Source organism: Athene cunicularia, assembly GCF_003259725.1.
Source record: "Athene cunicularia isolate RWA chromosome 3 unlocalized genomic scaffold, athCun1 chr3_part1, whole genome shotgun sequence".
NCBI classification, from domain to species: domain Eukaryota; kingdom Metazoa; phylum Chordata; class Aves; order Strigiformes; family Strigidae; genus Athene; species Athene cunicularia.
The window spans coordinates 58141915-58164090 of record NW_020799097.1 but is presented as its reverse complement, the minus strand read 5'-3'; the positions used below and the strand labels follow the sequence as shown (position 1 = coordinate 58164090).

General features: G+C 40.2%; 2 protein-coding genes across 6 annotated transcripts in view; both read right to left on the bottom strand.

Annotated features, from left to right (window-relative positions):
* The window catches only part of HINT3 (histidine triad nucleotide binding protein 3), an 11011-nt gene extending 9985 nt beyond the window's left edge, over window positions 1-1026 (bottom strand). Inside the window, exon 1 of the mRNA XM_026844530.1 lies at window positions 1021-1026. Within this exon, the coding sequence (XP_026700331.1) occupies window positions 1021-1026 (6 nt within the window). The remainder of the gene's footprint in view (window positions 1-1020) is intronic.
* A 616-nt stretch (window positions 1027-1642) lies between these two features.
* The window catches only part of NCOA7 (nuclear receptor coactivator 7), a 100903-nt gene continuing 80369 nt past the window's right edge, over window positions 1643-22176 (bottom strand). For 4 of the 5 annotated variants that reach the window (XM_026846302.1, XM_026846301.1, XM_026846304.1 and 1 more), the window contains exons 10-16: window positions 20580-20748; window positions 11685-11832; window positions 6712-6837; window positions 6084-6236; window positions 5461-5556; window positions 4740-4813; window positions 1643-3904 (exon numbers count right to left, since the gene is read on the bottom strand). In XM_026846302.1, the coding sequence (XP_026702103.1) occupies window positions 3769-3904; window positions 4740-4813; window positions 5461-5556; window positions 6084-6236; window positions 6712-6837; window positions 11685-11832; window positions 20580-20748 (902 nt within the window). In that variant the 3' untranslated portion in view covers window positions 1643-3768. Of the gene's footprint in view, window positions 3905-4739; window positions 4814-5460; window positions 5557-6083; window positions 6237-6711; window positions 6838-10154; window positions 10534-11684; window positions 11833-20579; window positions 20749-22176 lie in introns of those variants that run through there. The other variant, XM_026846305.1, reaches the window with a different exon arrangement.

Below are 22176 nucleotides of genomic sequence, written 5' to 3'. Positions count from 1 at the left end.
AAAAAAAAAAAAAAAAAAAAAAAAAAAAAAAAAAGTACAAACTGGGAATAAAATTATATGACTGCATTCTGAGGTCATTCAAATCACGGAATCACAGAACAGTTCGGGTCCGAAGGGACCTTTACAGGTCAGCCAGTCCCACGCCCCTGCAGCGAGCCGGACATCTTCAGCTAGATCAGGTCGCTCAGAGTTGGCCTTCAATGTTTCCAGGGACAGGGCAGCTACCACCTCTCTGGGCAACCTGTTACAGTGTTTCACCACCTTTATTATACTGTATTGACTGCTTCCAAAGCTAACATAATGTATGTTCAAGTCGTAGCTACCCTCCAATTTCCAAAGATGTTTTCTTAGTAATTTGTATTTTAAAATCACTTGCACCATTCATTAGACCGGAGTTGCAGAGCTGCAGCATCCCTGGCCACAGAATCGCAATGTTTATGTTCTTCCTGAGGCCCAAATGGCACCAAGTACTAGTCCCACAGATGATAGGCCATAGTGCTTAAAGAGGTAATGAGTCACAAAAATTTAGAATGAGATTTTTCAAAAAAGTGTGTCTTTCAGAGCAAGCTGTGCTTGTACAAATAGGACACAGCCATTCTGCCTGAAGCTGCTCATTTGCCAGCATCTGCTGGCTTGTAGAGCACAAGGCAATCCCTTTGCAATGAGCTAACCTGCTCCTTTTCTCTGCTACAAACTGGCAAGTGAAATCTTGAAATGTTTACACATGAGGATTATTCTGAAAGTAACTGGGTTTTACTTTGCCCTAAGGCGAACTTTGTACAAAACATCCAGTGCAAAACTGCACTAAAACCATCACCAAATCAAACATCTGCACTAGCTGGGTACTTACAAGCCTTACTGTGAATAAGCACTTCAACACTGTCTTGAATCAAAAATCTTTATCCAAGCACCACTAAAGTACCTATGCTTCATGTTGCAACAACAAACTTTTGTTCTCCAAGAGAAAAATTACTAGCGACTGTAATTTTTCCTCTTACTTTACATTAAGAAAATCCTTACCGCCATTTCACTCAAAGCAAGGTTCACCAATAGCATACTTGTTCCATTTCAAATGTAGTTGGTTTTTTTCTTAATGTCACCTCTGTATACCATAAACCCAACAGAAGCCAAGAACTACACACTTTTAAGGCATTGCATGCCTTTGTCTTGCTTGAACAGAAAGAAAAACACATGAACGCTAGCAATATATAAAGGGTGTATACAAAAATTATGTACATGGACTTTTGACTTCTGAGAACAGGTTGGTCAAAAAAGATGAGGGAATACATGTCATTCACTACAGCTGAGAGAAGCAAGGAGAACTACTAGGTCAACTGTTTAACTGTTTACTGGTATTTCTTAGCCCTTTGTCACAGCCTGTCTTTGAGTAAACTCAAAATACAGCTCTGTTTTAGGAGATAGAATACCACACACACACACACAAAAAAAAAAACCACAACCAAAAACCCACCAACCCCCAGAACTCCCATCTCCTTAGCCATGTTTCTAAAATACAATATTGCTACAATTCTCATTTTGAGGGGAGACGTAGGTATTTGTCAGCATAACACGTAATTTAAGATGCATCTTTTAATGTTTAAAACGTACTAAAGTTTGTGAAAACACATCTGTAACAAGTTTCTGAATGCATAAATTCCTTTATTGAAAATATTGTGATAGCACTGCATTACATATATTCAATATTCATAGTTTCAAGGGTCACAGAATTTTGATTGAACAACACTGTTTTGAATATAGACCACAGCGTTTAGATATGCTCTGACAAGGATAATATAATGGAGTAAGTTGAAGGCAGCAATAGTGAAATGTACGTAAAATGTTGAACTTGGCTGGTTTGGTTTTGGGGTTTTTTTAAACTATTAAGTGGTCTGCCACCATTTAAAAGAGCAAACAGTATTAGATATTCCTGGTATCTTCAAAGCGTTATGCTGTTAGCGACTCCTAAAATATTTTACAGCATTACCAATAAGAACATTATTTATGTCTGTAGTAGACCACATAGAAGGGAAGTGTGAAAAGCTCATGTGCAGCGTGTTACAGGCTTACTGTATATAGCACTGGTTTTAGACTGTGAAATTTCTGTGCAGGATTAAGATTTAGTAATACTTCTGAAAGAAAAACATTTGGCTTTTTCAAGAGCTTAAAACAAAAGAAAAGGGAGAGGGGTAACTAAATTGAGTTGTGTTATTCAGTTTCTCATGTTCCAAAACTAGACTGTACTGTTTTAGTGAATGGAAAAACACTACCGTTTCTAAAACCTGCCTTTCTCAGGACAATGACACGTTCAAGTCTAAGGGCAGGACAGCATCCTAATGTTGGGTCAGGCCTGGATTGTGTAAACAAAACCACAGCTTAATGGGAAAGCAGAATTCCTCAGCAAACAGTGAAGATTTCCAGTTCTGTGTCACACTCTCCTTATTTACTGAAACTTCCATTTTGTAACATGCACTCTTTTCTCTTCATCATTGTGGGGGAAGGAGGGGAAGTATCTGATTATTTCACGAAAAACAAAGAAGAATATTTAGTTGCCTGTCAAGTCCAAAACCAGCCTGTTGCTTCAAGTCTTTTTTTGGGGAAGGAAATCATATATATAATTACTAAGAAGCAAGTATTACACTAACATGACCTGGCCTGTTAGGGAAATAGCATTCTTCTCTAAATCTCAATTGCATTTTCTCCTTAACAAATTCTTCAATTTGTAGAGAAATGCTCATAAAAGCACAGTGGGTGGCTTATTTTGAATCAGTTGGTGGTGATACAGAAAAACAATCCTCTCTTAGAAATGTTCTTTGTAAACAGTCAAATAATACCAGGGCAGATGCTCAGAGCATGCTGTCCCAATTCTGTTGACTGCAACAGAGCTGATAAAAGTCTATACCAGGTGGCAGTTTGCCCAGTGTCTCCATGCACTGCCAAAATAATAATCTATTAACAGGAATGTGGCAGCAGAGTTAGTAAGAAGCCCTATCCACCTTCTCCCTCATCTCAGAGAAAACCAAACCAGAATTATGCACTCAAGTGTTTCTGGCAGAAAACAAACCCTCTAATTAGGGTAAAATGAAAACCAAATCTCATTTACAAAATAAAAATATAAAAATTAACTTCAGAAATCAAATAAATTGATCCAGAATAAACACCAATGCATAAGAAACCTATCTGAACAGTTATTATTTATCAAATTGAGATTTGAAACATTAAAAAGAAAAAACTCATAGCTAATACATTTACAAAAAAAAATCTGCTATACAATAACAATAAATAAAAAGATTTTAAAAACATGTTCCCTTAAGTGCTGTGTACACCTATTTCCGATTCTTTTCTATGGCAAACAGTATGCTGTAGATTTTGGTAAAGTAACCTTTTATTTTTGGTTCGCATTTATATGTTGAGCATAAATACACATGGAATGTACTAGATAGTTATAGTTTTCCCACAGGATCTTTTTCACAGTTACAGGAAAAAAATTTCAATTTATACACCATGAATATTTTCATAAGCATTGTCTCTTCAGTGGAGAAATGTTGGAGGAGCAAGTAAAAAACACTTCAGACTGATTTCTTACTGTTCTGTCTCTTGCTGCCTCTCAAAACCAGCTCTGTTTTTTCTTGGGTTGGTTGGTTGGGATTTTTTTGCGTAGTCATGCTCCGTAACAAACTTGAGGAAAAAGCGTGTAACGTTGTGAGGCAGCCTGCACCTTCTAGTTCTTTTAAGTGCCTAATGGATCCAGTCCTTAAGGCAGTCAGTATTTCATTCAAATGTCCATACTTCTACATCTTGTATTATGAAATCTTCTTTCTTAGATAAGATGTCATTATTGAAGGTGCTGCAGGAGTTGCTTCGCCCATGATACAAATCTGCATCTAACCATAAACCAAACCGGCCACTAAAAAGGAAATACACCACATATTTCAGGTTAATAGTAAAAGTACTGGAAGCTGTAGAATCAGCTAGGAGCAGTGATATAGAGGAATCTAGGTAATTCTGAGGCCCTTTTTCTTAGACGAAATGTGAAGGGCTCAATCCTGGCAAAGCACTTGCCAGGAAGCTCTTGGAGCAGTCCCTTTGCTTTTGTTTACGCCAGCGAGTGGGGCAGACCGCAGGACTGAGCGTGCATCCGTGGCCCCCCGAGCCACTCAGCTGTGGCTGGCACCAACACCAGGGCACAGACAGCAGGCAGAGCAGGGGTGTTTATACACCCGTGATGCAAACCATGCCCAGGTGTCCTGCACTGTGGCCTGCAGTTAGCTTTGGTTAGTTGTACAGCCTTAGCCCTTGATTTGATACCCACTGACCTTTGAAACTTAGGACCTGATTAAGCGTTTTCTGTATCCTTGCTCTGTGTATCAACAGAGCAATGACAATTTAATAAGGACCATCTGAGAACCCTTAGAAGCTGATGGCAAAACTGCCATTAGGGATTATCTTCCAGTGGCAAACCTCTTCAACAATGAGACATGTATCTACCCAAAACATCTGGGTTTTTCCTAGTTAAAAAAAACCAACAAACCTGACTCCTAACATCAGTCACTCTCTTTAAGTGATAGAACTTGCTCTGGGTCTGTAACAGAAATCAAATTGCTGAGATATCTGCCCTAAATAGTTTACTAAAAGTAAGTTCAGCCATTTTACTGATTAGTTCTTCTTGCAACTACCATTGTTCATATTCTCATTCTTAAAAAAAGTTAGCTACATGATTTGAAAACCAGACACTCACTCACCCTCCACCTCCGAGCTCAAGAGAGCTGGTGTCTCCATTGATGAAGTAGGTGTTCTCTCCGCTCCATTTGAATACCTGAGGAGTGGAAAAAAAAAAAAAAAAACAACGGATTCTTCTACTCTAAAACTGCTGGGGACTGACTCTCAACAGGTATTTTTGGTGTAGTCATATTTTATTTTTTCTTGAAGGGGGAAGAGTTAACAGGTAGAAAGTAAAGAAACAATGCATATTTAAAACTATGAACAAGGCACCCTAATTTTTAAAATCCTGCTTGCATCTCTATATCAACAGACATTCTGTTAAAAAGGAACAATGTGTTCAATATTGAAAAATGCATAAGCCATGAACAATAAGGGGTATTTCAACAGAACTCATCTCTGGTTTGTTGTCACTGTGATCCTAAGCATGTGTGAAACTATACCCTATTCTTGATATCACTGCCTTCCAAGGTGAGTCTTTGACAGTCTACTACTCATTCCTTCTTGTTTCCCCCTTCAATCCACTTAAAACACTCTTCTCACCCTTACAGACTGTCCCCTTGGCACTTCAGATAATTACAGCTAATTTTGCTTGAAGTATTGCATTGAAGCAATGAGTGAACTGCACTCATCAACAGCCAGCACATCTTCTAAACTCAAATATTGCTGTCTTCATAAAAATCTCATAAATGTTTCAGAAGTGGAACCCAAAAATCTTATTTGAGAAAGTGAACACCCACTTACCTTGAAATTTGGACTGAATGTGTAGAGGAATGTTTCACCAGTGCCATAGTAATGGTCACTAAACCTGAAGGGATGTGTAGCATATGCTCCAAATATCTGTCAGAATAAAATGATTAAACTTTTGAGGACAGTGCAAAATTCAAGAGAAAAAAACCCCAAACATTTCAAAACACTTTCTAAAGAACAACTGAGCTGGTGTTTCATGTTAGGAGAACCAACTAGTGAAGTACCTCAGATGAGCAAGTACTCCCTCAAATCTTCTGTGTCCTGCAAGTTAAAAGCCTGATGACAACAATGGCAACAAGAATACCGACTCTAGGAGCTACTGAAGTACCAGACCTCCACAGAGGCCTGATTTGTGACAGCTCCTTAACTGAGAAACTTAAAGAAGATATTTCCATGGGCACTATAGCAATTATGAAGTGTGTGGGGGGAGTATTTCTACTAGTGCTGATGTACTTTCCTGCCTGTAAGTTTAGCTTAAGCAGTAGAAAATATGAAAGAAAACACCTGTGTCTTATTTTGGTATGATGTCACTTCACAGTAGGACTAGCACTTCATAACGATCACTTTTTATAATGTTGCCCTTTCAGTCCAACCCCTGCAGAACAAGGACTCCTTACCTGGTTGTCCATATCCTTGATAACAAGGAGAACAGGACTGTCGAGAGATGCCGATTTACGGTACAGAGTCTTCAGGCTAGTCCCGTGCTCCAGTGTACTGTATGCAAGCCGCCAGGGATATCCCTGCACTCGTGCGGGCAAGCGCCGGGCAAGCTGGGTAAAGAACAGGGGGAAACAGTTACATAATCAACAGGTTGGGTCAGAGATAGTGCTCCAGACTGTTCCCTTTCTGCAGGGAATTCTGAACCAAAAAATGGCTGTCAAGGGAGCAGCTGATGCCAGCAGCTTAAGATCTCCACCACGTGCATGTATCCTTGTACTCAGAACCCAACTGTCTGCATTCACATCACCTGTGAAAGGATTTCAAAACTGGCACCTCCCCTCTGAGCACTGAAAGACTTGCCAGTCATCAATATCACAACTCAAACACCATAGTTCCAAAACATAAAAATAAGCTTTCCAGGTGAGCCAGTGCTGCAGCAAACAGGACCTTGCACAAGGACATTCCAACATACTAACTCCAAACTCTTAAAAAGCATTGGCATTGCCTCTAGAAGGCAGAATGTCCCACACTCGGCAGAGACAGCACCACAGCTGACAAGGAAACTTGAAGTTTTTCTAACCATACCTGCTCTATGTGCATATTCTCCAGGAGAGCGCTGTGATGCTTTAAGACAGGCAAAGTATCATCATCTTCTTCTTCATAGTAACTGCAAACGCTCTTTCGTCGTTTTGCTTCTTCTACAGTAATGATCTGAGGCAAGAGAACAAGTGTCCAACCTAAAGCACAGCTCTTATACAGTCAATCATCTGCTGAAGCAAATTAATTTAAAGCTACTCCCCTCGGCTGTCGCACTGCATGGAGAAAAACCACTGCATGAGATGGTTATAGCACAGGCAGCCTTATTCAAATGGGGACAATCTGAACTGGCAAAGTGTCTTTGAGACAGCACAGCCGGATTTTCTTCATGCCCTGGTGACCTCCCATGGCTGTAGAGTTCTTTGTGATTAATAAATATTGAGGTCACCAGGTGAAATCATGTGGTCAGCCTGAGACATATTTGGTCCCAAGTCAGAAGACTAAAGTGCACCTAATTCTGAGGCACACTACATGCCTCTGAACTAGATGTCTTGTGGGAATCTAAATTTAGAGGAGGACTTAGAAGCTTCTTTTTTTTCCTCTCATGCAGCTAGTTGAGTACATTAATTGTTTTCTCAGGTGCTAATGAATAAGAATATGAAAAAATTTTAAATTTCACTTTTTATTAAAACAACAGCTTTTTCCTGGTTTTCTTTACTCAGACATGGTTTTGTGTATACAAACTGAAACAGAATTAATATAGCAAGGAAGTAAAAATGTTAGTCAACTTGAACAGGTATTTTGAAGTTGTCTTGTAGGAAATGCACAGTAAGATTTTGAGCATCCAGATTTGTCCTGGTTCAGCTAGAATAGGGTGAAGTTTCCCCAGCAGAGAAGGGGGAAGGGATCTCCAGATGAGTTATTCATACCATACTGACATCAGATCCGGGCGCTGGAGTGCGGGAAATTTTTCCTTTGTGGCTTTGGTGACGGGGAGCACGGGGCTGTCTGTAACCACTGCATTATTTCTCTGTATATCTTTTGTCTTGTTTACTGTTATTACCGTTTATTGTTGTTATCATTGCTACTGTTGTTGTTCAGATTGCTTATTACACTGTTGTATTAAATTTCTTCTTATTTTAACCCAGGGTTTGTGACTCACTGCCAGCCTGACCGGTTGAGGGTCGGGGAGGGGCAACGGCAACGTGGTCTCTGGTCCCGGCAGGGCTTAAACCATCACAAGATTACATAAGTTCTTCAAAAATACTCATTCTGAGAGTCAAGGTCTTTATAAAATACATTCTTTGATCATTCTTGAAAATGATCAAACAGCTCTTAGGAGACCTATTTATTCCTTTGCTTAAGGCTTTCTAAAGAGCACACTGTAGTATTTTAAAAGGTGAGTCCATATTTCTGACATACATTTTGAATTATAAAATGAAGCACAGACCTCTCTCCAGCAACTACAGGTAAATTATACTAACTTTTCCCAAAAAGCTGAAAACAAAACGAGAATGAGAGTCCATACACTTAATGCTTGTCCATAAAAGGACTCAACAGCCTACACAAGGTGCTGAGAGAGACAGGGGACAAACTCTGAACCCCACAGGGCACATGCAGCAAACAGGAGCCCAAACGTGCCACAGGGCAGGAGCTCCCAAGGCTAGCAGCACCCATGGTGCCTGGAGCTCACCGCAGAGAGGACGACACTGCCTCACCCCTTGGCAGCAGCAGTCCAGGTGTCCTGGCTCCTGACAAGCTGCTGCTGGGGTTCTCAACCTCCTGGATGGCAAAGAGCATCATCTGGCACAGCTGGAAAGCTGCTAACCCTTCAATGCCGCTCTGGGTGCTCAGCAAGTGACAAGAGCCTCAGCTCCACACAGCAGTGGGAGGTGAGATGAGGCACACTGTGTCTGCAGCAGGGCTTTAGCTGGGGTTTGGTGCCACCATGGCAAACAGGATGCATCAGCTAGAGCTCAGAGATGGGCTGATGAGAAAGAAAAAGGAAGCAAGGGGGCCTAACTACAAAATAAATGGGAAACCTTAAACCGCTGTCCTTCCATAAGCATATCACCACAGAGGTCTTATCTTGGATCAGGAACCTCCAGATGTGGCTGCAGACCACGCTGTGCTGCTGCCACACACCTCCCTGAAAATACGGCTTGCAAACAATTTTCATGTTACACATGGATAAAGTTTTGCATAACTCCTCCGTGCCTTCATGATCACTGCTTGAACTTGCAGAAGCTGTCAACAGTCGACACAATTGCCAAGAAGTGCCTGGAGGTCCTACACACACCTGGCCCATAGTTGAGAAAGCAAATGGACTGGACTGACTCCAAGTGCAGATTTAACAACCCCAGAAAGCACAGGAGCCGCTTTTCATGAAGACCAGGAGTTCACTGTGGGTAGGACAAAGCCCTAATACCGTCAGTCACACCTAACGTCTCCAGTGGGATGCAAGCAACATGTCTGCTGCCCATGCTCATGTCCAGCTCATGTTGGCCTGCAGCTGCCCGGAGCTGAGCCCAGGGCAGCCGCCCCGAGCAGGGCACCCAGGCGCTGGCACTCCAACACATACAACAAGGTTAGGAAAAGAGGGCAGGACCACAGGGCAAAACAAAGCTTGCAGAACTGACGTTGTTACATGCCCCTGCACACCCAGGCAGTACAGGCATTCCTGTCGGTGATACTGGAAAAGCTGTACAGCTGCATCCTGCCCCTCCAGCCAAGGACCAGCGGGATCTAGTCCTGGGTCTTCTGAGACTGGAGAGAATCCTGTGCTGGAAAAATTTTTCATATGGCCAATTTCAGGGAAGGTTTGCACTGCAAATTAAGATCAATTTTTAAAAAACTAATAAACTGTTAAAGGAAAATGTTCTTTCTGCTTTTATCCTTGCTCTTTTTCCACCTCCTGAATGGTTTTCCTTCTCTCCTCATCTCCCAGGCCATTATTTTACACTTTTTTTTTTTTTTTTTTTTTTTTTTTTTTTTTTCATCCTAAATCAGAAATACCCAACTCCTCTTTTGAAAACTGTTTTCTAGGAATAGTTACCCCCCAGGACAGGGGCTAAAGTATCACAGTAAATCAATCAGCAACAGTTATTAGTAGCAAAATGCAACCAAAAATCACAGACATAAGCAACCACAGAAAATATTAATGCAGCTGTACATTGCAAACCGACTCCAAAGACAGACAGGCCTCCCTCTTCACTGCATAGATACCTCTTCAGTTTGTAACTGAAGCGCACATCTGAATGAAGTTCAGAGCCAACAACTGCAAGAAAAGGGATCTGCAGGATCAGATATTTACAGACTGTGCAAAAGTAGAAACAGATGAAAAGTATCAGCCACTACAGAAAACAGATCTACAAAATCTGGGGTGGAAATACCCAGTTAAAATTCATCTCAGTAGGGAGCGCATTTTTTCACTAGGACAGAAGTGCTGTATCGGATCCATACTGTTCAAACAGGGACACAGTTCAACATACCTCCACAAAAGGTTCCTCCTGGTCCGGTCTGGCACAGTAAAGAATTCGAATATTCAAAGGCATTTGTTTCCCTTTCATCATTTACCAGTTTATTTTGCAGTATCCACTACACTTCCCTGCTCTAGTGGCAAGAGCTCCTGCCCACAAGCATGACATACAGCTACTCCCTGTGGCAAGATGTGATAAAACTCTTTATATGCTTCTCTACAATCACTTTCTGTTTCCCCACAAGGGAAAGTAAAAGTTTCACAGTAATCATGCCCAAATTTGGACTTTCAATAGAGACTTCCTGGCAGACCTACTTTAAATTTGTTGAATATTTTACAAATAAATATGAGACACACCTTTAGAAGCAGTTTCCAGCTAATTCTTCTCTCAATACATATTTAAATAAAACAGTGAGACACAAGCTCCCAGTGTGGCCAGATTTCTCCCACCTCTGTTCTTCCGATCAGTGGCCCTCCTCCTTCATTTTCATGAAATGAAAATGACATGCAAATAACAACTGAACAGTGAAATCTAGTGCAAGATATGACTGCACTCAGCTCTGAGCAAAACAAGGAATGAATACTCTTTTTTCTATCTTGCAGCTCACAAAGCACCAACATTAAGAAACTACAAAACTTTAAAAATAAAAGCTGTTTGGGATTAGAGGTGATGCTACATTTCAAATGACAAGCTCCCAAGCTTCACTTTTGAACAGGACAATGCACTTTGAAGATGGAAATGCTTAAAAAAAGGGAAAAAAAAAAAAAAAAAAGAAGGCAGTAGAATTTTAAAACCAAAATTATGCTCAAGACAAATAATCAGATCACTTTTTGAATCACCATCAAGATATTTCCCATTTAGGGATTTATCTGCTTTTTAATTTATCCCATATATCCTTAGCACAGCAAATGCTTCAGCATTCAGAAATATCATTAAAAATGAGCTTATTTGCCTTAGAAACTAGGTTTTGTATGCACAAGAGGCAGACAGGTAACAAAACACAGCCATGTCAAGTAGTTATTATAGAACGCAAAAGTCCCCATATGAAAAAGACAAAGCCCAAGGATACAACTCATCCACCTAACAAACAATATTTGAACAGTATTGCTGCATACACCTGAGAAGCAAGGGTTGGGCACATCACCACATATCAATCCATTTCAACCAGCACACAGGAGCCTGTGTTGGAGCTTACATGTACATACACATTTTGGAGATTTTTATTTGTAGCATATAAATACAATACAAATTTATTAATGCTGATGACACGCACCTATATAGTTTTGCAAAACGCTAACATCGCATAACCAAAATAGTTATGTAGCTTCTGCTGGTTGCACACCAGATTGCTCCCAATTGTTTGTCTACTCTTTCTAGGGAAAGAAGGGAGGCTAATACAAGCCTCGAGGAGACCTCTGTATCAAGCAGCAGGCGTTATAAAGAAACACCATAAAAATAATTAAAAGAGCAAGTGTTGAAACTCTTAACAGAGGATGCACATTTGATACATACATGCTTTATGTAAAGGCAGAAAGCACTCACCTCCCAGCTTTTAGTAGTGGGCTCACTGAAGAAGTTGTCTATCATGTCAAGCTCCTCCTTTTCTACCACAACAAAACCTTGCTCTTTGGCATCTTTCCCATATATTTCTGGTGACCACTGAACAAAAAATGTGTACAAGTGATCCACCCTGTAAACAGAAGATGAGGAGACAACTGTTCAGTGCTCTATGAACTCAGCACTGTCATGTAATACAGAGGTTTTGTCCAGTTACAAAGAAGGGACAACCACACAAATAGGATACCTGTGTACTTCCACCCTCACATACCATACAAGGCAATAGCTCCCTCCACCCGGCATCCAGAGGCACTGCAAGGTTTCCCTGCTTTCCCTCCCTACAATGTATTTTTCTCCTCCCTTTGCTATATACATAGCTAAAGCATCATAATAAAATTAAATGGCTTGTCCAGTTGCACACAATTCATATTAAGTAGTCAAACTGACTGGTTATACTCATGAAAGTTAAGTCCATAAAAAATTAACTTTAGTTTGACCTTCTGCCTAAAACAAAAGCCATAAGAGATCACCAGTAAAGTCTACACCACATTTCTAGCTGCCCTCAAAAAGTTACAGACAACCACAGAACAACTCTTCATTCTGTTAGCATAATGAAAATAAGCAGTTGCCGACAGCTTTGCTAATGATATATACAGTACTAGCAGCGTACACACAGCATTAACATACTCCGTTCTCAATCACCGTCTTTAAAGAGATGTTCTTTTAACAACATCCATAACCAATTTCTGAAGAAGGAATTTATGTAGTATATTAAAACTAAAATGAACACATAACATTTCAAACAGGAAGCTATAGTGGATACGCTATACAAGGAGCTGAATTGCCAGGAAAAAAAAAAAAAATAAAAATCAAACCCTAATAAAAGAGGAGAAATAGAAAGATAGTAAGTACTTACGACACTGGATCTTTCTCCAGTTATTCACCAGAAAGTTTTGTCCAGCAATTCCTTGATTAATGTAAACCAAGAAAAATACTAGAGAAATTCAGATATTTCCTCTATATTTCAAATTACTTGGATTTATATGTATGTACAAATAATCTTAAAACACCATTTCAGCAGTTAATTCTGTTCAGGTTGACTAGTATAATTTCAGGGAGTTTTCCAATCGAGACTACTTTTTTTTTGTTGCACACTCCTACCAGCGAGGGCTAGAGTATGATGTCAGTTCTAACTGCTTAAACTGACAGCCCTGAAATTGTTGCCCATTCATGACAGCTACACTAGTTCAAAGTGAGATATTTGGAGGGGCTTTACTCACTGTAGCCTCAAGAAATTTGGATCCAATTTCCACTACCCCCAGAAAGAATAATGGATAGACTTTGGTTCATCATGGAAATGTCCTCTTAATCATGAAAAAGGAACAAATTAGCATTGCCATCGGTTCTTCCTCTTCTCCTTTGCATATTCACAAATATTGCTTCTGTGGTGAATGACTAACAGATGTTCTAGCAGTTTAAATTTTTATTATCAAATAAGACCTATACCTGTGTAACATTTTCAATATATACCACCAAATACAGTTCTAGTACAATTGTCCTAAATTTGTGAACATCCAGTGCTAGCTCCTGAGGCACCAGCAGCCTTCCCTTCATCAAGAACAAGTAAGGTAGCTAATGTTGGTATCAAAGTAAAAATTTTAGCTGCTGTTCATTCCTCTGCAGCAACACACACACACACACACACACACACATGAGATCAAGGTAGTGCTGGGCAAACAATCAGTCTTTGGGATAGTTCTCACCAATAATTGCCTGGTAAAGGCTAAAAAGGGGTCATACTCCCATTGCCAAGGGTTCCCCCCTTCTCTGTGAGAAGCCATGTGACTGCTTACAAATCTGCACAGATCTAAAACCAGCGAATGATGGAAGGCACTTTAAAAGCTGTATCATCTCATTTTAGTCAAGACCTTTCTTCTAACTCCCACATCAATAGGTACCACTCAGCATGCCCCGTTCCTCTTCACTTGCTCAGAGAGGCTTCAGAAAGGGCAGTATGGTCATCTCTTTTCTAACTAATGTGAGTTTTAACTGAAAGAGACATTTGAGTACTGTGTATTTTATGTGCAGCAGTCCTAGTCTGGAACGTTAACTATTTAATTACTACAAATCCCTACGGAAGAACAATAAAACCAGTGGTTGCTCATCATACTCTCATCTCAGGATTACAGAACATATTTAGATTGTAAGGCACCTCTGGAGATCATTTAGGCCAACTTCTGTTTATAGCACAGCTAAATTCCACATTAGAGAGGTTGCATAGTCTTGTCCATTTGCAACTGTGAAGATCTCTTAACACAGATTCGATCATCTATCTCTCCATACAACCTGTTCCATGCATAACCAGACTCATGGTTTTTTTCCTCTTCCATCTAATCACACTTTTCTCTGATGCATGCAGCATATGATCAGAGAAGGGTCTGGCACCATCCTACTCCTCCTTCTTCCTCCTGTCTTTTATTAACCTAGTATCCAAAAGGAAGAGGGAAATAGCCACTTTCTGCAAACTGTTGGCTATGCTCTTCCTTACCTGGGCCAGCAAGAAGTGAGGCTTTCAGTACTGTAAAGACACACCACTGACTTCTGTTCAGTTTGCTCTCAACTTCCCCAGCTCCTTTTCTGCAAAGCTGCTCTGCAGGTCACCTGTCCCCAGAGCACAGCACTGCAGGGGCTGCTCCACCCCAGGTGCACAACTTTACATTTGCCTTTTCTGAACTTCCTGACATTTCTGTCAGCCATTCCTCTGTGTTGAGGTCCCTCTGAATGCATCCATGCCCTCCAGTGTATGAAAACTCCCCCAATTTAGTGTCATTCCCCAAGATAACAAAAGTACATTCTGTCCCATTGTCCACATCCTTGATAAAGACACTCAACAGTATCAGACCCCAAGGAGTACCACTTGCACCTGGCTGCCACTCAGACCCTTTGAGCCTGATGGTCCAAGTCAGTTCTTCACCCACTTTGTAGTCTACCTGTCCATCTCTTCAATTTAGCTCAAAGGATATTGTGGGAGATTCTGCTGAAAGCCTTACTAAGGTCATGGTAAAACAACATTCCTTGCTCACTCCTTGTTGACAGAGCTATCCATCTCAAACAGAAAAGTTATCTGGTTGGTAGAAAAACAATTTGCCCTTGGTAAAACTACAATTGCTGTTCCAGATCACTTCTTGCCCTCCGTATGCCTGAAAACAGTGTCCACAAGAACTTGCTTCATAATCTTCCCAGGGACTGTGGTGAAGCTGACTGCTCTGTGTGCCCACAGATCCTCCTCAGTTTTTCTGAAGATAGTCACAGCGGGTTTTTTTTCCAATTATTAAGGACCTCTCCCAATGACTATAACCTTTCAAAGGATGACAGAAAGCAGCCTTGCAATAGCGTCGACCAGCTTCCTTAGTACACTCAGAGTATTTCCTGTCAGGCCCCATGGACATGTGCATGCTCAGTTTATTTAAGTAGTCCATAACTAAGTTTTCCTGTACTGTGGACAGATGCTAAATAAATGCAGATGGTCCAGATTTAAGCAGCAGCGGCATAAAATGAGAAATAGGTGACTGTAGAAGTCATTCTGAAAGGAGATGCAGAGCAGCCCTTCTCTGTTAATAAAATTATAACATCATGTTATAGTGGTATTTCCAAGCTACCAAATTGAAAAGAAATTGAGACAATTTTTAAATTGAAAAACCACTGCTTGAGGAACTCTCTTACAGCCAACTTGACAGCTGCAAGGAAATTTATCCAAGAACTCAATAGCTGTTTTGGTGATCACATGCTTATGAATGTGCCATGAACTAACAGAGAAACATCAATAAAACATTAAGTACTTGGAAAGGAACAACTTCAGAAACCTGAACTTAATCACTCAAGAAAGAAATTATTCAAAAGGAAAAGATGATAACAGGGAACTTTTTTAAAAAAAAAACAAACAACAAACCCCCCAAAACCTAACCTAGGAATCTCAAATAAAAAAATGAAAGATGGAACACTGATTAAAGAGGGAACTGCCCCCAGCTGTAGCCAGATTAAAAGCAAAGTGAATATGCTTACAAATGCATTCATGGTAACACACACACAGAGGGCACATAACAAATGTAAAAAGAAAAGTTTATAGTGAAGGATATAAATTAAGTAGAAAACTAATTTTGGAAAGTAACATGACTTAAAGATCATGACAGCAAAGCAATAAAATTAGGTAAAACAAAAGCTTGGTGGAGTATTATGCCACTGCATTGCTTAGTAAACTGGGCACAATCAGCTGTGTGTGTGAATGCATCTCAACAGAGGAGCACAGTGAGCAGAGGGTGAGCAGAGGCTGTTCTTCTGGGATGGTATTTTACCCTTGGCAGAAGGGCCTTAGAGACCTGGCATAATGGCTTTGAATTTTGGATCAAGAGCTCTGCACCAGCACTCTGATGACAATACTTGGTGCAATCCTTAAATGGACTAAGAAAGTAACACTCAGCGGAAGGAATGAGATTGTGTTTAGTTTGGTGTTTGACACTGTGGTGACCACTGCTGGAATACTCTGCCCACCTCTGGTGCACCATTCCCAAGTCGTGCTCGAGTGTTGCAGCTCAGACATGCAAAACCAACTGCCATACACCAAGAGGCAAAAAGAGTTATTTAGCTTCCAGGGGCGATACTCTGTGATAGCCTACATTAAGAGGAACGGAATCCTACTAATACAGATACAACTTCAACCAGGGACTGTAAGACAGAAAAAATGAAGTAGGTATATAATGAATGCACTGAAAAAGAGCAAAGGCCATCAGCAATAACACACACCAGACAGCTTGTCAAGTTCCAGTTGATTCTCAAGGGGGAACTGTAAATTATTTTTGTTCTAAAGGATATACTTTAATTTAGGAAGTCTCAAACTGACATCATCACCACCACCATTTCTGTTGATATGGCAATGAGATCTGACTTCTTTGAGGGCAGAAGCAAACCAGTTTTTCATAAATGCATGTCTTCAGGTCAGTCACAGGTAGAAGGGGGGGCTAATTCCAAATTTGTGTGTTTGAGTGGTGGGGGAGAATTTATGCATCCTGTAATACATGTACAAAGGCTCTAAGTCCAACCACAGCTCCTGGCCTAGAAACAGGAATTAATTCAGAGGAGTCCTATGACTTTGTTATAAATATACCTGACTAGATGATGATCCTTCATGAATCTTATGAGGGCTAAGGTATTGTAAACCCTCATATGCTTGTATGAGCTTATGTAATCTTATACGAGCCCTCATTACAAGATACTAAGTTATAGATACAAATAAGATCACATAGGTTTCATCTGTATAGCTTGAGATCTTAATTTATCAGGAGTCTAGGAGTACTCTATTTATAGAAGGCTAATTCAAAAGGAGCCTAAATCTAAGCTTTACCCTGCCTATTCCACTCCATTAACAGGAACATGGAATAGTAATCCTCAGCATCAGGACCATCTTAATCATTGTCCCTTTATGCAAAGCCCTAAGTGCACAAGAAGCATCATGTAAGTATTGACTCCAGCTAGTTGTGCTGCAGGTTCTTCCAGATGTCACCTTCAACCATATTAACTACAGGGTGTTATGCACTAGATACTAACAGGACAAGAAACATCATGCTCTACAAAAGGAAACCCCACAGAAACAGTAACTAAACTCAAACCAAACCTCATCCAACTCCCCAGACTAAACCAAAAAGACCAATGGGGCAGGAAGCTAAGACTGAAAAAAAGAAGCAAGGCTCAACTCCTGTTACTTCTTCTTGAAAATCTGCCTGGTCTCAAAAAAGAAACCTTGAAATAAGCAGATGCCTTCTCAGCAACATGATCTCAGTCCTATGTCTCTTACATCCACAACAATGCAAACTATACATTCATAAACCCAACCTGTCTGCCAAATTTATATTATAGATAATCAATGAGATTTACTTCTGGACTGAGGAACTGACTAGACAATGTTAAAATCAGTAAATTATTTGTTAGGACACATGTTTATAAACAAAGAAATTTTGCATTACTCTATCTGTCCCAGTGCACAGCATTTTCCTCTGCAAGACCTTGATGAAATCTGTGACAATCACTGACCTACTGCTACTCAAAATCCACTAGGGTGGAAAAACTACACACTGTTTAAACATAAATCCATGTAGTAAGAGCACGCACAGACTTACCCTCTAATACTGTAACCTATGCCCATTGCAAGACTTCTCAGCAAAAGAATCAATCTATTCGTGTCCAAAAGTATGCATGCGCCCTCTGCTCAGCTGAACCCAGCAAGAAGCTGCCCTAGACTAAGTAATCTATATATAAGGCAACTCAAGAAGCCTACCTCCCCTGTTACGTGCTAAAGCAACAGCTGCTGTGATCAAACAGACAGCGCAAACCAGCTCTATAGTCACTGATTAACACAGCCACGCTGTGCAGGTCACAGGGTGATGCACGCCAGGACACTCTCAGCACTCAGGAAGCCACGTAGGAAGAAAGAAAACTTAAAACAGCCATAAAAAGCGAATGATACTTAAGACTTATTGACAGCCTTTATAAAAAATATCAGCCTAACAGTCTTCTCTGTGTATTAATAATGTTTCCAGAGGCTTCCAATTAAAAAAAAAAAAAGGAAAAAAATGAAGAATCTTAAAAGGTAAGTACACTTCCCCTTCAGTGTAGCTTTCCCGCAACCTGCCAAAACTAGGAAAGCAGCAGCAGTCTGCAGATGGAAAAGCAGCTCTGCTGGGAGCAGCAGGCTACAGGGCCCTGGCTGAAAATAGAGCCATTTTCACAACTGATGATGGAAGCTATTTTAACAGCAAGCACTCAGAGACCATGGAAAAATGTAATTAAATGCAAATCAGAGGAAGATTTAGCTTACACAGTGATTATAGACATGCACATGAATTTCTTCACAGTCTCAATCCAGGTTTGGGTTGTGTTTTGTTTGTTTTTTCTTTTTAATTACTATGAAACATTACGATACTGCACAAGCCACTGTGACTGCACTGGACACAGTGTTTTATTTATGCTGGTTTACGGCCAAGGAGATGAGAGTGGTATTCTTGGTATTTTCATACATGAATATAAATTGCATTCTAAATGTTTTTGATCTTGGTAAATTATTCTGATACACTGTATCAAAAATACACTGCAAAACTATCCTAAATGACCCACTGTTCGTGGCACTCAAGATACAATACAGATAATTACATACTAGGTAATACTGGTTCAAGAATATCACCAGCCTTTAGGAAACGTTGCGTTTTGCTTTGGGAAGGCATCCAAGAGTTTAGAGAAAACACTGACTTGTTAGGCAAAGACATGTCTTGCATTAATATGACAGAGTGGGTTGTTTAATTTTTTCCCCTGAGTTCTACATGATCTTTTATGCACCTCTGTGGTGTTAAAACAGGCATGCATGAATAGCACCAAAATGACCCAATCTTACACTACATCACCACTAATTTTGATCAAGATCTGAACAGCAGCCCTGACAGCAAAGATCTGTCAGCCAGATCAGCTGAGTGCTCCTGCAACAGCACACACTGCAGAAATTACTTTTTCCTCATTCTAAAAACTGAAATATAAACCAGCTGTCAACACTTCGGTTTATATATGGGTTAGTTTCCCTCGCTATTCAGGAAATTTCTGCTCGTAAAGACACAAGCAGAGAAGCTGTTTTCCAAGTTTGTGGCAAGAAGCTTAATAGACTTATCTGTTGCACAGAGGAACAATTAGAGACAACCTCAGTTCAGCTCAGCAGCTTTATTCAACATTAAGATACACAATCCCCAAAGCAATAACTGACCTTGTGTTATATTACAGCATCATTCCAACTCCTTGAAGTATTTACTCACACTTTAACCTAGAATTTTCTGAACCCTCCCTTTTGCAATCCTTGTGGAGCCATGGACTGGGTTCAGCTGATAGCAAGCAAATCAAAAGCTATCTTCAGCTACACTCCCGATGGCCACATTCCAGCTGGATTAAACCTCTCCCCCTCCTCCCCTGCATCAGTAACTTCCATACTCTGGTCTGCTCGAAACACTCATTTCTAAACTACAAGAAATAAATACTTAGATCTATATGTTACAAATTTGAAAGTTAAATATTCTGAAAGATTATTTTAAAAAAGAAAAAAAAATGACTGTATCTTAAAGAGACACCTCTGAGATGGACCACAAGTTCAGATTCTTCCTTCCTGGTATCTAATTCACCAGATCACCAATTTCCCTATTTTGGTTCATCACCAGACCAGAGAATTGGTCTAGCTGCCTTTTATCAAGAGAAAGACCTGGGATTTGATTCCTCACAGCCAGTAAAAATTCCTGTGTGATTTATGTGGCAAATCACAGGCCCTCACTCTTTCGGGTTTTTTTGCTATAGTACTGTTTATGCATACATACACACCTACAGGCACTAAAAATTTAAAGGGATGAAGGGATAAAGAAAATGACTTTTTTTGTGGGCCTGAAGGCAGAAATAGCTGCACCCATAGAGGTAGGAATGTCTCCCTTTTCCACATGTTGCCCTTTGCTCATGTGAAATACCTATTTTTTTAGCACTACAGCCAAACCCCAGATCATCCCCCAGTGCTTTTATCATGTTAGCTGCATGTAGATCCCTCTTTTTATTTTCCAAGGGGCACCTGATCCCTTCTTCCTTCTCACTGGGAGTCATATTAGACAAGCAAACAAACACCGCTTTATCTCCCTGGCATGCAATGAAACGAGGGCACCCCTCTGCTCATCTCAGCATCCTCACTGCATTTCACACCTTGGACAACATAGGAAAAGTCAGATTGAAATCTAGAAAGCACTACACATTTTATTTTTTTTTTTAAAAAAAAAAAGACACAAACATGGTTTTGTGCTATGCACTGCAGCTTACCTTTCCCGAGGAACAGCAAACCAATACTCTGGTTGCTTTATCTTTTTACTGTACTGTTGAGACATGGTGGTGCTCTGAGAGGCAAAGGACTTTCTCATGGGCTTGCCTACTTTAATGCACAGAAACATTGGAGGAGTCTTGCTCTTCTCCTCTTTTGAAGGAAGCATATCTGAATGAGAGACAAAAGAAATGGGCTGCTTACAGGAAAGTACAAATACTGCAGCTGATCAAACATTGTCAAAGATTAATAATCTTGTGCAAAGGAATACTCAGAGGTGCTGTACACAATTACACCTGATATTTAATAGCAGAAGTGGTTTAATAAATCTTCATGCATCCTAAACTGTGGCCATTCATTCCCACTTCATCACAGCCTGTATTCCCCTCAGCTGTATAGCTAGGCACAGAACAGCCCTGTAAAGCAAATCAGTAAGATAATCAGGCAGGGTGCAAACTGCAACACAAAGCAGGCAAGTAAAGGCGACAGCGTTTGAGGGTCCAGAAAACCCATCCAGTCAAAGGGTAACCCTGCACACACACACACAGCGCCTGATCAGTTCCTCAACTCTGATGGTCAGACAGCCATACAAAACACCTTTTGTCTGCCAAGACAGGGTCACACATGCAAGCAATTTGATTTCCTTAAATTGCTAGTGTGGCAATAATAGTCTAAATCAAACTGAAGTTGCCTCATTCATTTTAGAAGTACACATACAGCTTTTTTTTTTTTTTCCCTCTCCCAGTGACAACAAACACCAAATACAACTGGTAAGATACAAACCCTTCCAAAAGAAAGAAAACATTTTAAGAACATTTTTTACAATAAAGACTTTCACTCTAATCATCCCCCCGACCTGATATGAATCGAGGGTATGTCCACTGGTTCATTAAACTATCAAGAGAAGAGCATCAGCGCTCCAGGATGGACTAGCACTTAGAGGCACTGGGCTGTAGTAGAAATAGTAGTATGTGTACATGCTACCTAAACTAAGATTTCATTTTGTTATATGCTTTCCAGTAAAAGCCTGAATTTCATTTATGATAACTCAATGAGCAATCAGGACAAAATGATCAGTCGGTAAGACTCTCTATATATTCCTATTTATCACTTCTTTAAGGGCTTCCATAGCATGAAAGACACAAGACATGCAAATAGCATCAAGAATGCTTTTGTACCCTGTACTTTCACAGCAATGCACTACTGCTTTGGACGCTGCACTGGTAGACTTCACTGAAGCAACAAAAGTTACTAATAAGGAGTGACAATTCCTAGGCCATGCAATGTCCCTGTCAATACTGCACCTGGAAGACATTTCACTGTCCTCAAGCCAAACAGAGGTGAAGATTATATAAACAGTAATCGCTGAATATTGAGAAAGCACAAAAGCTACTTATCAAACTGGAAGCTTAGGGAATTTGAAGTGTGGAGGTTTTTTCTTCTAAATAGCAGATAATATAAAAATATAATATACATGAATACATGAATTAAAAAAAAAAAAAAACAAAAAAAAAAAACAGGTATAGAAGGAGGAATTTTAGAGCAGAAGGCTATTGATTCAAAGGTTACCGTCATTAATGCTGTCCAAGTCTCAGAGGT